General features: G+C 47.1%; 2 protein-coding genes across 11 annotated transcripts in view; both read right to left on the bottom strand.

Moving 5' to 3' along the window:
• The window catches only part of C4BPB (complement component 4 binding protein beta), a 32,364-nt gene extending 31,496 nt beyond the window's left edge, over window positions 1–868 (bottom strand). For both annotated transcript variants that reach the window (XR_007458802.1, XM_049634275.1), the window contains exon 1: window positions 617–868. Coding sequence is in view for 1 of the 2 variants with exons in the window: in XM_049634275.1 (XP_049490232.1) it covers window positions 617–652 (36 nt within the window). In the remaining variant the exon portion in view is untranslated. The remainder of the gene's footprint in view (window positions 1–616) is intronic.
• A 1,029-nt stretch (window positions 869–1,897) lies between these two features.
• Window positions 1,898–13,362, bottom strand: part of PFKFB2 (6-phosphofructo-2-kinase/fructose-2,6-biphosphatase 2) — a 24,889-nt gene continuing 13,424 nt past the window's right edge. For 6 of the 9 annotated variants that reach the window (XM_049634268.1, XM_049634271.1, XM_049634266.1 and 3 more), the window contains 6 exons: window positions 12,674–12,778; window positions 11,825–11,954; window positions 11,003–11,065; window positions 10,421–10,485; window positions 9,604–9,795; window positions 1,898–3,213 (listed from right to left, as the gene is read on the bottom strand). In XM_049634268.1, coding sequence (XP_049490225.1) covers window positions 3,148–3,213; window positions 9,604–9,795; window positions 10,421–10,485; window positions 11,003–11,065; window positions 11,825–11,954; window positions 12,674–12,778 — 621 coding nt within the window. In that variant the 3' untranslated portion in view covers window positions 1,898–3,147. The remainder of the gene's footprint in view (window positions 3,214–9,603; window positions 9,796–10,420; window positions 10,486–11,002; window positions 11,066–11,824; window positions 11,955–12,673; window positions 12,779–13,362) is intronic. The other 3 variants (XM_049634267.1, XM_049634269.1, XM_049634270.1) reach the window with 3 other exon arrangements.

Consider the following 13,362-nt stretch of genomic DNA (forward strand, 5'->3'; position numbering starts at 1 on the left):
AGCTGTCAGCACAGAGCCCGACGCGGGGCTCGAACTCACGGACCGGAGATCATGACCTGAGCTGAAGTCGGCTGCTTAACCAACTGAGCCACCCAGGCGCCCCATTATACTGGTATCTTTATTAAAGTTTCTAGCTACATTAAAAAAATAGTCTGGGGGTGCTTGGGTGGCTCAGTCGGTTAAGCTGCCGACTTCAGCTGAGGTCATGATCTCATGTCTCCTGGCGTTCGAGCCCCGCATCGGGCTCTGTGTTGACAGCTCAGAGCCTGGAGCCTGCTTTGGATTCTGTGTCTCTCTCTGCCCCTCCCCCACTTGCACTCTGTCTCTCCCTCTCAAAAATAAACAAACATTAAAAAAATTAAAAAAAAAAAAAAAAAGTTTGTTATGGGGCACCTGGGTGGCTCAGTTAGTTAAGCATCTGACTTCGGTTCAGGTCACGATCTCACGGTTTGTGGGTTCGAGCCCCACGCCAGTTCCTCTGTCCCCCTTTCTCTCTGTCCCTCCCCCCGCTCATGCTCACTCTCTCTCAAAAATAAACATTAAAAAAAGTTTTTAATAAAAAATAAAAATAGTATATGTCCGTTGGTCCCTCATTGTTATAGATCATACCATTTACCTTGTTCTGAGGTGTGGGCTTTGACAAAAACTCCATCAGTGTTGAGGTAAGTCAATTAGTGTGTTCATTCACCTACTTGTGAAATAGGGAAAATGATTGCAGACATGGTTAGCCTTCTACAGATGATGGCTGGACTGCTGAATAAGATAACCCCTGCAAGAGTGCCTGGAGACCTTTCCAAGAGAAGGGGACAAGGACTTGGTTTTACTCACTGCATGGCAACCAATAGGTGATCATTAAATATTCTTTAAAGAAGTTAAAAAAGCTGCAGAATGTCGATAATACATGGCAATAATGATCCCCCTGATATCATTTTTAAATGGCTAATGTAACTTGATAAAAGCAGGAGTCACCAGTCAAAACACCAGTTGGAAATATATATACATATATAGTCCAGTAATTTGAGAACCTTTTTAAAGAAGCTAGTTTCAAAAACATTTTGCACATCACCAACATTTTGTGTTATGTATATAATGTGCCAAATGTTATCCTATTTTGTGTGTGATGTCCAAATTAATTATATCTTTAAATTAAAAATAACTTTTATTATGTTTCTTATTACAAAGCAATGCATATTACTGACATATTTTAGCATGATTTTATTTTCTCCAGAGAAATGCATCTCGTGGATGATACTTACAATAAAAATCAATGAGAAAAAAAAAGTATTCAAAAGCCATCCACTGTGTCTTAGCACAGTTATCACCCTTTTATAGAAGACAGATACCTATGCCCTGGAAATTTAGTTTAAGGTAATACTATGGACATCAGACTTAAAATCTCAAACTACCTAAATTTCTACCAGAAAAGTGACACCAGCAATTATCTTACATCCTGATTAAACACATGCAAACACTAATATGGGGACTTCGAAATATCTTACATGGATGAATAAATAACTAAATAAGAACATTATCAGATCATCAACAGACACTGTGTTTAGATGCGGTAAGAAACCCGCATCACAGGAACTGAAGCGTTCCAGTACAGCAAGCTACGAGCAGCTAGATGAAAATCACCTGCCACAGAGCAGAGTCGGGAGCCTTTCCGAAGGCAGCTTTGTGCGTATAAAAGCAGCTCCTAGTTGCTGGATGCTGAACTGCCTGCAGCCCAGCTCATCACATCTTAGGTAACAGAGCCCTGTATCATCCACAGTATAAAAGAACCGTTTGGGAACAGTTGCATTTCATTACTTCTCTTGCTACTTACCCTCTTGTCCAGCAAGTGGGTATTTGCATGAAAGAGAAAAATTATTTACAAAGCTAAAAACTTACTGTTCTTAAAAAAAAAAAAAAGGTGGGGGGTTGCATGTAAGATATTTATCCCTTGGAGCTTCCATAGCCTCCTTCGGAGTGGTGACAGATTAAAATCACACTGACAAAGATATTTGTACATTTGACAACCACTGATCTAGTTAATGATTACCTGGCTTATCTTTAAGGGAAACCAAATGATGGATACATCAAGGACGTGGTTCCCCTTTGTTCCCTGCCCCTCCCCTGCCGCGTTTTACCTAAGAGACCAGATCAGTAGACCCCGATAGTGACAATTAGCTAAGAGGCAGGCATCAGAAGACTGCTCTTGAAGTCACAGCGGCAGCTTAGAGACCACATCACGGTGACAGACCCCACAGAAAGTCACGTCCCCCTACACTTGTTTTGAAGCCAGAACTCCCTGGTAGAGTTGATTCCCAAGGAACCTTCTTTACTTCTTCAGGTAATGCAAATGGTGCCCTACTTTTCTTTCTCGTCTTCATTCCCACCCACTGGGGAACGGTATTATCCCTCTGCAGCTATGAGAGGACCCAGCATCAGCTAGAAAATACAGGTAGAAAATGAAAAGGGAAGTTAGAAGATGGGTATGCATTCTGGGGAGCCTTGCAGTCAGATCCTGCCCTTACGGGGCCTGGAACAAGAAAACCTTCTCTAAACGAAAAGGCAGCTGACGCTGCTTCTCCATCACCACAGTAGAGACGTTTCAGGGACTGAATTTCTCAGATACCCTCTCTATTCACCTGGTGAATGTGTCTCTTGTTTCCAATGTGACAAAGGGACTGCTCGCATAGGTATGTCGTACTCTAGCCCGTTCGCCGGGAACGGATGGAGAGACCAGCTCTTAGAGCAGAGAAAAGGCTTGCGTAGCACAGCCCGCTCACTTGGAAACAATTAAATCCTAAGAGGTACGTGTGCATTTCAGGAAAGAACAGCCAGCCAGGGATACAATTGCAGGTAGGAAGTTAAATGCCCAAACGGAACAAGATTGACCAACTGAGGTCACACCCAGCAAGGAGATAATAAAAACTAATGGACTCAGGCTGTTAGATATTTTGAGGCACAGGGAAGTGAAGTTCTTCAGTGTAGCAGAAATTCCATTAGGCATGAGGGGAAGAAATGTGATGTTTTTCCAGGCCTCATTTTGGGGGATCTCAACGTCCGATCCCCGCTCAACTTCCTGATCAAGCCCCTGTGGAGCTGACATCCCAAGCTTTATAGTTGATCCTGGAGAAGTCTGGCCTCTCAAACTTCTCGTCATCAGGATTGCGACGTGAGGGACATCGTGGAAGACAAGTGCCTGTGCACAGCCAGCATGGACTCCGCCTAGGAGCCGGAGAAGAAAGAGAAAGCCATTACACCACCACAAAGGGACCGGTAAAAGTAACGCAGAATCCCCGCCCCCGCCCCCCCGCTTCCACCGCTCCCCCACAGGCCAGATCCCCACATCCGCACACACGCATGGACACTCTGGTGTGCTCACACATACCCGTTTTACCCTTGGGATTCAGCCAAACTCCACCGGTACAGTCATGGGCTTCTTTCCCTGAGAAACCAACCTTGTACCCATGCTGGACCAGGCAATCCTTCCAGACCTAGACCATAAGCCATATGCCCAAGATACGAGCCACGTAAGCCCTGTGGTAAAAGGAGAGCACGTAGGCCCCTACCAGCCAAAACACCATGCCGAGAAAATGGCACCACATTCAGGGCAACTTGGCTTGTGAAGAGGGTCTCTACAGTTGTTATCCCAGTCCGTCCCGCAACCGGTCGTAGCACAAATCAACTTCTTCCCATAAACTGGGATTTAATGGTTTTTTTTTTCTGGAGAAATTCTTGCCCCGAGAGCAGTGTTGCTCAAGTGATAAATGTGCATCTGAATCACTTGCTAATCCCATGAGGATGAGGATTCTGATTCAGGAGGCCTGTGACGGGGCCGGAGGGTCTGCATGTCTAACGAGCTCCTGCTCCTTGCGAGGGTACCAAGGAATGAGGCAGGAGACAGTGACACAATCCCACCTATCTTTCCTGTCTCAGAAGATAAATGCCATTTTATCCCTTCGGCCGTAAGCGCTTTAGAAACAGGCAGGTCATATTCCAGAAGGAACAGCCCACTAAATTCTAAGAGATCTCCACATTTTTTCTTTACGACGAAGAGGTACACATTGCTAATGGAAGTCACAGTACGGTGTGGGCAAAGGTTAATTTTTTCTTAATTCTTGTAGAGGCGCCAAAAAGTACACACAACTACTCAAGTTCACGTGCCTTCCATAACGTCCTACCCATGTTTCCCAGAAGGTGGTGGAAGAGAGCCATGACTCCATCAAGGACTCCAGTCACACTGCCAACTGGCTTTGGCTTGTCTGAGGCTCGATCACGGAGCAGCAGGAGATCGTTTTGGAGGTGGGGGGAGTGGGTGGAGAACACAATCCGAAATACAAAACAAAAAACCCAGAAGCCTTCTGATAGGTTCAAGTTACACGCCAATTTTATTTACCCATTCTACACACACGCCCACACACAAAAAACATTTCAAATATAGTTATACACACCTTCTGTGGATCTGAGGGGCATATTTTGATATCAATGTCACCAGATTAAATCAGAACGCTGGTAAGGACTCACATTCCTTTTTCACCAGAGCTGTGCCTAGGAAATCCGCAGGATAACTAGTACGTGAGTTCCCAAGTCAGTCCATTCCCTTCACCCATTTCCAACCCCCTCCAAGGGGCACAGCTGGTGACCAGTCCTTTGCTTTTGCCACAGTAAAACCGCCACCAGATCAGAATGAGTTGATTTTGTTATTCCAACACGATTTTAAAAATGTGCACAAGCGATTCAGATACAAAAACACCAAGTTGGTGAATAATGGTCCTAGATCCCCAGTGAAAGGCTTGCTGGAAAGAATACTTCTGCCAACTCTTAAAATCAATTTTTAAGTGCAAAACTTCCCTTGCATTTTTATGTACTAGATTATGAGTGAGAGCCAAATGCATGGCCAACTACACACAGCGGCATGAGCCACTGCTACATCCCGTAACAGGGAAGCTGAGGACACAGAAGGTTCAGAAACAGGCAGTGAAAGGGAAGTCCTGCCTAGAAGTGGGAGAATGGATGGAATGAATTCGGGCAGAGGTAACAATTTCAGGCTTTGAGTAGGCATTTCCTTCGCTGAGTTTACAAAATACCATACACAAGTGATGTTTTCATCATTTGCTGCAAAACGGTGGGGATTTGGCCGCTACTCTAAAAGAAAGGTCTATTAAAAATCATAGCGTACAGAATGTCCCCCTTAAAAAAAAAAAAAAAAAAAAAAACAGTGAGTGTTTCCTTCCTTTCTTTGTAGGACTCATGCAACAGACACAGAATGACAATAATGCGCATATACTATTAACTGCCACAATTAGAAAACAGACTGTCAGCATACAGACCCCAATAGAGTCCGTCAGTCATCAGCATACAGATCCTACTGGAGTGTGTCAGGCGGTCAGCATATGGATCTTACCAGAGTCTGTCAGTCAGCACCGGGACCCTACCATACATAGTCTCTCAGTCAGTCAGTCAACATACAGACTCGACCAGGGTCTGCCAGTCAGTGAGCATACTTATACTCCCACTGGATACAGTCTTCTGGACACTATGCATCTAAATTAAATTCCTGGACATACTTCTGATGGCTGATGTCACCTCTGCGGGAAGTCAGAGATCAACCCTGATCTAGTTGCCAGTGCTGCAATCTGACTCGATCGTTAGATATTTTTCAAAATGAAAATATTTAAAACGTGACCCAGGGAAAATGCATACTAGAAAACCTGAGTAAATTTATCACATTTCTTGCAAACGACCACAACGTGGCCTCTGAACTCAGCAAAGACAACGGAATGTGCGTAAGACTGTGTAACCCGGATATAGTTCTCTCAGTTCTTGGACACTCTTCCCCATCCTTTGGCTACTCCAAGCACCAATGAGTTTCTCCAGAACTTAGATCCCCTACTCACAGAAAGATTGTAAGACGGATTTATTTCCAAGGTTATGTCATGTTTCTTCAAAATGCCAGGGCCTCTGCAGATCAACTGTGGGTTGCAAAGAGGAACACCCAGAACCTCCCAGGAAACACCATTCATTCAGTCTAGGAATAGGAGTAAATTGTATTCCTAACTCTAACTTCGCGGAAGGACAGCAAACAAACCTGAGACAATAAGAGAGGGCGGACCCCCAGCACCATGCACGTTTTTAAAACATTTTCTTATTCTGCTTTGCAGCTGAATGTAAAACAATCCCCTTGTCAAAACAAACCCAGAGATAATACAGATAATAAGAGCTAAATTCTAATTTGAGGATTAAGAGACCAGAGAAGCTAGTTCTCTAAATCTGCTTTACATTCCTCGTTCAAGTCTGTCACAAAATTCATCGTTTGGCTTCCAAGCGAGAAAACAAAATATACAACGATTTTCCTTTCCTCATTTACTAGACTAAACAATTTAATAGATTAAATGCTAAAGCCTTCGCCTATTTCTCCCACAACGAAATGGAAAGTCTCAGCAAAGGGTACTCCGGAATCCATCCTTTCTTTGTAGAATCTGTGATCTAGGCACAATTACAGTCATATGTATATACTGCCAATACACGTTTTAGTAAGAAAGGAAGAGGAAGACAGAAAAGAAAGGAAGGAGAACTTCTCTGAAATGTGGAGTAAGAGCTCTACGCCTTCTGTATCCTCCTGGCTTCTTCCTGCTCTAACTCCTCTGGAGGGATCTTGCTCTAGAATCTACTGAAGGACGCTGAAACCCATGCTACTGTCAAATCCTAATTTCTTGGGTCCCACCTGAGCGTAGTAAGCCCACCTCAGTCTCCTCTTCTGGGAGAAGCACACTAGGACAGGGGGAGAGTGGAGAAACGATGGGCGGGCTGAGGGCCAGCACGAACTCCCCAGTGACCTGTGTGTCCCGTGGTGGGGTTTACAACAGGGTAACACAATGCTAGCTCGTTAGAGAATTCTCCTCTCACTAAAAGTACGTACAGCCCAAATCCAAAGTCTTTGGCTCAAGATGCTGCTGCTTGTCATTCATGAGCTCTGAATTGCTCTCACTGCACAGCAGGAAAAAAAGAAAAAAAAAAAAAAAAAGAATAATCATTTAGGCTAAAATGCTGCCAGCCAAGTGAGATGAGGCCACCTTCTCAAAGTGCCACACATACCACCTAGGCCTCATTCTCACCTGGCGGGGTGGGGGTTCTCTCCTCCCAGCCCCTTTAGTCTCCTAGCCAGAGGACAAGAGGAACGTCAGGAGAAGTAATGTGAACTCCACAGCAATGTCTACATTTACAGACTCGATGTGTCGCTCTTTCGCAAATGTTCATTTAGCATAAATTATACACCCTGTCTCTAATATAACCTTCTTCAGGGCAAGGACCTTTTCTTCTACTTCTGTGTACCCGACCCCTCCACCACCCTCACCACCAAGCCCCACAAAGACACTGTGTACATAGAATGTAACAGCGAAACAGGAATAGCAGGTTAGACGCAATTAGGAGCAGAATCTAGGCAAGCAGCCTTTGGAAAGGCCGTGATGGGTGTAAGAATAAAGGACTCATGGTCACAAGTGGGCTGCCTACGATGATAACCCTTATCGTTCGACAAGTTTTATCTCTGTGCCTTTACCCAGAGTGCTTAAAATTCCCAGCTATTACCCAAGTGCATTTATTCACACAGGGATCTGTTCAACACAAAGGGTTAAAGATGGGACTAGAACCTAGGGTGACCCTCTAGAACACAGCAGACTGCCTTCACAGGCGTCACCTCATTTAATATTGTGATCTGCTTGATCTGCTCACACATCTAACTCCAAAGAATCACCCCTTCCGAGCCGAGAGGAATTCAGAATTCTTAGGTTGACGTGCTGTCCAAGGAACTATTCCAGTATTTCTCCCGCACAACTTCATAAAAAGGAGTTCTAACATGGAGTAGGAATCAGAATTCGGGAAGTTGTTTCAATACGTGCATGTCCAGACCCCAATCCCAAAGACTCTGAGTTAGTATTAAGCCTGAAGTGGACCCAGGCACGTCTAGGTTTCAAAAGTTCTAAAGAGGATTCTAATGACTGCTCCTAGGTGAGAACCATGACAAAAGGTCATCTATCACCCAACGAAAACACCCTTGGCAAACAGGTAACTGGCTCTTGCTGGTTACCTCTAAAAGGCAAATCGGTAACTTCAAGGTGTGGACCCATTCCATCGCTTTTAAAACAAAATCTCATGAGAGATCTGGACTTCCCTCTCAGAAAACTGCACATACGTTCCTGTTTTAGATACAGAATTGGAGGGGGGGAGGAGTATGCCGCCATGGGTCACCAAGAAGCTAAGAAGAACTCCTTGCTCTAAACATTTCCTGTTTAGCCCTACTGAGAAAATAAGGTGACGCAAGTGAACAGGCAATTCCGGACAACGAAAGGCTAGACCCCTCAGGGTCCCGAAGACTTCTGGATGGCAAGATGAGACAAAAGAATATGCCAGTGAGGGAGATTAAATTCATGACCAGGCTTCTCCATATTTAGAACAAAGAAAACAACAACTGCTCTTGCGTAATTTTTTTTAACGTAAAGAGGGGAGTGTGTTGAAAATTACGGGAAAATCAGAAAAAGCTCTAGTGGACTCTTCTCTGCTGTTTGAGCAATTCCATCAGAGGTGACTCTTTAACTCTGTCCTTCTCGACAGCCCCAGAGGTCACTGGCCTTGGCAGGAAAGCTGCTGTGGTTGGCAAATGGGGAGCCACTGGGGAGAAAAAGACATGACCGCCCTAAAAGAGCCCAGTAAGAGCTAGAGACCGTCCTCTCCCGAACCTCACTCCACAACTGCCAAGGGCCCTGTGCCTGGCTCCCGAAGTGAAAACTACCAACCCAGCTATTTCCCACGTGCTCAGAGCCAACTCCCCCAGGGCACCGCACACTTCAGACTCGTTCTCGTGAACTCAGGTGCGAGCTCTCGCTCTATGTCCACCTGTAGGCTCCAGAGCATCTGTGGATGTTCTGAGGCCTGGGCTGACCCTTTCACGACCTGGCTTGAGAGGAAAGGGGGGGGGGGGGGGAACCACACTCCCCAGTCCCGATCCATTGAAGCCCCCTGTAGAGAGAGCATCAACAGAGCCTTGACTTCTGTCTCGCCCACCACCCCTTCCCACCTCGACAGACACGATGACAATGCCATGCATCACACCGGACAATCCAAAGGGAAGATGAGGGAGGGGAACAAAGCAGGCAAGTAAGGACTGTGAGTAGAGCACACCTTGAAGAGACAAAAGTGAAGGCAAAATGGGCTTCTGTGTCCCCCCTCTGCCCTGCCCCCCACTTTAGCAACACAAGGACATTAGTGAGTTTAGACACCGAGGACAAAAACCAAGTCTATGGGGCATACTTAACCTCAGAGCCAGCTATGCTAAGCACCCAGGGGAGTGTACCCCTTTTCCTCCTCCTCCAGACCACCCCAACCGAGGACATGTCCTGAAACGGCCGCTGGTCAACTTGCCCCTGGGCGGGGAGATGTTTCACACTGGAGAACAGCTAAGATTGGTCTGGAAACACGTGAGCTCATGTTCTCTGTTGAGATCCACGGTGTGTTGTTGGGGGTGGGGGCTAGAAGTTAAATGACTCCTTGGTGATTAGTGACAAGGGCAGGAGGCCAAGCCGGGGCAGGGGTGGGGTGGGGGATATAGGGTTACACCACCGGAATGCTGACTTGGGTCTTCGGCTGGTCGGCCCCTTCTTGCGTGTCCAGGGCACGGAGAGGGCTGAGGGGCTTGAGGGGCCGGCTCCCAACACTGTAATTTCTTGGACGCCTTATTGTATTCGAACTGGACAGAGGCGTAAAGCTGTTCCTTCTCATCCTTACAGGGGTTTGGTTCTTGGGGAAGTTGTTCTGATTAGAAATGGAGGGACACCATACAAATGAAAGCCAAGCCAAAAGCTCACTCATCAAGGTTAAACAATGCTTGTAACCACAAGTTTCCTCCACTCCTGCTCCTCTGCAGACAGAGCCTCTCATAAGACATGGGCCATAGCCTTGTCCCCAGCCCCTGGAAACTAAAGGGTTGTAGCTAAAGGTCCTTGAGCATCACCGTCCATAGTGAAAGAGGGCCCGCAAAAGGAAGGGGCTTAAGATCACACAGATTATCAGGACAGACCAAGGAACAAATCTATTCCTCTTAACCCCACTGTATAGGGTCTCCTGGATCCTATATTCTAAAGGGAGCATTCTCTGGGGGAAAAATTTTGTATTTCACTTCACTTCACTAAACACTTTCCATATTTAACAGGACTTCCAGGAGCCACCTTTCAAGTGAAGACTCAGGAAAGAGGTACTAATTTTTAAAAATAATAATTCCAACATCTCTTCCTTTTGGAAGTAAAGAGACCACACAGGACACGAGTTCTGGACACGTTTTCCTTTTGTACATAAACAAAAGCCCAGGCTCGTGATGTCAGAGGTGCAAAGACTCAAGGTGGCAGGGAAGCTGCACGTTCATCTATGAGAAAATACTTACAGTTGGCTTGTCGCGATGAGTGTTCACAGCCTCCACGTTGAGTTTAATTGTTTCCACTTTGCATCCTGAGAAAATGGAGGAAAGAGAACAGGCTTTCAGGGAAAAAAAAGCTCAAAGAAAAATTCTTAAGTTTCAGTATGGGAAGCATACCATAAAAGTACGTATATATGCCCACATACAAACATACAAACATACATACATACTTTAAAAAAAAAATTTTTTTTTTAACGTTTATTTATTTTTGAGACAGAGAGAGACAGAGCATGAACGGGGGAGGGCCAGAGAAAGAGGGAGACACAGAATCGGAAGCAGGCTCCAGGCTCTGAGCCATCAACCCAGAGCCCAACGCGGGGCTCGAACTCACGGACCGCGAGATCGTGACCTGAGCTGAAGTCGGACGCTCAACCGACTGAGCCACCCAGGCGCCCCCATACATACTTTTAAAAATGGAAGGCATTGATGGGATTCCCCTGGTATACAGGGGTCATGAAGTTGAACTTCTGGACAAACTTCAGACAAAATTCAAATATCCTGACTTTCTTCGGTCCCCACCTCCTGCCCAGCTCCTTAGCTCATAGTTACCGTAGGCCACGGGAGTAAGCTGGAAGATGGTATGGAGAGGACACCTCAGGTACGGTAGCTCATCTGAAAGCAGAAAGACCGGGTGCCAGAAGTCGCTTTATCATGGGGTAAGGTCAAGTTGGTGGGCGAATCTCAGCCCACGAGTTTTCTTTCCCCTACCTAGAGTTGTATAATCCCCCTCCTGAATCCCAGACAATTAGCAGGACAGTCACCAAAGAAGCTGCCCAAGCTACGGAGAGGCTAAGAAAGGAAATCAGTCCATTTTGGATCCTTCCACGCAGGCAAAACAGGAGTAAGAGCAGGAGCCAGAGCCCCATGAAGGAGAACATGGGGGCCCAGCTGGGTGTGCCAGAGGCCGGCCTGCAAGCTTGCCAGCAGCTCAGGTAGATCACGAAGGAAAGGGTCAGAAAAGCCAGCAATTTCCTCAGGGCTCTACCCAGACGGAAACTGTCCTACGCCCAATCCAAAGAATGAAGACGGTTCTAAGACACCACGCTCCTCGTAACCAAATAACAAGCTGGGAATGTTTGACCACTGAACATCCTGATTCTGCCAGGAGTGTCAGCTTGACGCTGGCCCTTTAGCCAAGGAGGATCAAGGAACTCCAGCAGCGGCCACTCTCCGCTGAGGGTTTTTGTACCAGCGGAGTAAATTCAGCCAGTGGTTGGCCCAGTGGCTGCTGGGAGCCCCACGCTGCTGCCTCAAGAATGCACTCCAATTTGAGTGGAAGAGGGGAGGTCCGGTTGCCCAGGATCCTGGTGCCACCTCAAGTCTAGCCCCCTCCCCATGACTGTGTCCCCTGGCCCTTCCCTCAAATGTCACCTGCACCCTTATCCAAGAAGTAGGCCAGGAGGCAGCGCATGACAGCCTGGTGGGAGATGACGAGGACGTTGCCCTGACGCTCCAGCTCCATGATGACAGGCTCCAGCCGCTGCACCAGGTCCTGGTACGACTGCGGAGGAAGTGGGGCACACGGGTAAGAGGCCAGCAGCCAGGTTGGCGGCCGGGTCCGGAGTCAAGAGGCCACTTCTCCTTCCCCAGCTGGCTTTCCTCCTGGAGGTTCAGCGACTTCATGTCGCCTGCTAACTCCCCCCAGCCCTGGGATCTCTTGAGAATACTCAAGAGCAACACTCGGACCGAGAAAACTACGGTCAAAAGGAGGAAATCTGAATTCAGCCTGTGTTTTTTCCCCTTCCCACAGAGGAACAGGCAGCACGTGAGGCAACGAGAGTCTCCTAGGGGCTCCCCGGGCCTCTGCCGTTGCCTCCCAACTCTCGACTACGAAGCACTCAAGCCAGGGAATGGCCTCAAACACGCCAGATGATAGGGGGATCATTCATGTCCCATATATTTACTTGGGGCCTAGGCCTGCTTGGGTGGGGTGGGACAGAGGGAGTGGTACGAAAGAAAGATGCAAAAGAGATGATGTTGATTCTGCAATTAGTCAACACAGAAGACATCCTGTCACCTTTTCCCCTGGAGATCTCAATGAGCCATTCGACTGTCTAAGCTGAATTAAACACAGCGTGACCCGAAGGCAGAAGGGAAAAACGACGCGATGCCGTGACCACCGTCTCTAGACCCTCCACATCACGTTCACTCCTTCCCCCAATTTAAAGCTAAACCCCCAACCGAGGGCTGGGCAGTTGCCCCACGTGAGGGGAGTCTCACCTCCCCGCCAGGGTATCGATACAGGTATTTCTCTTGGTCCCGAAGTGCAAACTCCTCTGGGTACTGCTTCTCAATCTCTGCGTACGTCATCTCCTCGCACACACCCTGCAGGGAGCCACGCCGGCTGGAGGAGGCAGACCGGCCCACGCATCCCCCCACACACAAGGGGGACAACACCGAAGAACCCCAGCTCTCACTACGTGCCAGGCACTGTGGTGCTTGCCCGCACTGCCGCTGACTGGCCCCGGCGTGTGACACTGGCAGGGGGAGGGCCGCCGCAGACAGGACGTGGCTGCTTAAGCTGTCGCTTGCTCCGGCTACTTCGGAGGAGTCAGAAGTCAAGAAAAGTCAGCAGGATAGAGGGAACAGGAAACAGGGAAAGAGGGGACACTGAAGGGACCAGAGAATTCTTACAGAAGGCATAAAAAGGTACAGAGAAAGAAATGAAAAAGAAAGGTCTACTTCTCGATGAAAAAGAATGAAATCTTGCCATCTGCAACAACATGGTTGGAACTAGAATATATTATGCTGACTGAAATAAGATATATGACTTCACTCATATGTGGAATTTAAGAAACACAACAGTTGAACCTTATAAGGGAAGGGAAGGAAAAATAAGGTAAAAAAAAAAAACAGAGAGGAAGGCAAACCATAAGAGACTCTTAAATACAGAGAACAAACTGAGGGTT

Source organism: Panthera uncia, chromosome F1, assembly GCF_023721935.1.
Source record: "Panthera uncia isolate 11264 chromosome F1, Puncia_PCG_1.0, whole genome shotgun sequence".
Taxonomy (NCBI): domain Eukaryota; kingdom Metazoa; phylum Chordata; class Mammalia; order Carnivora; family Felidae; genus Panthera; species Panthera uncia.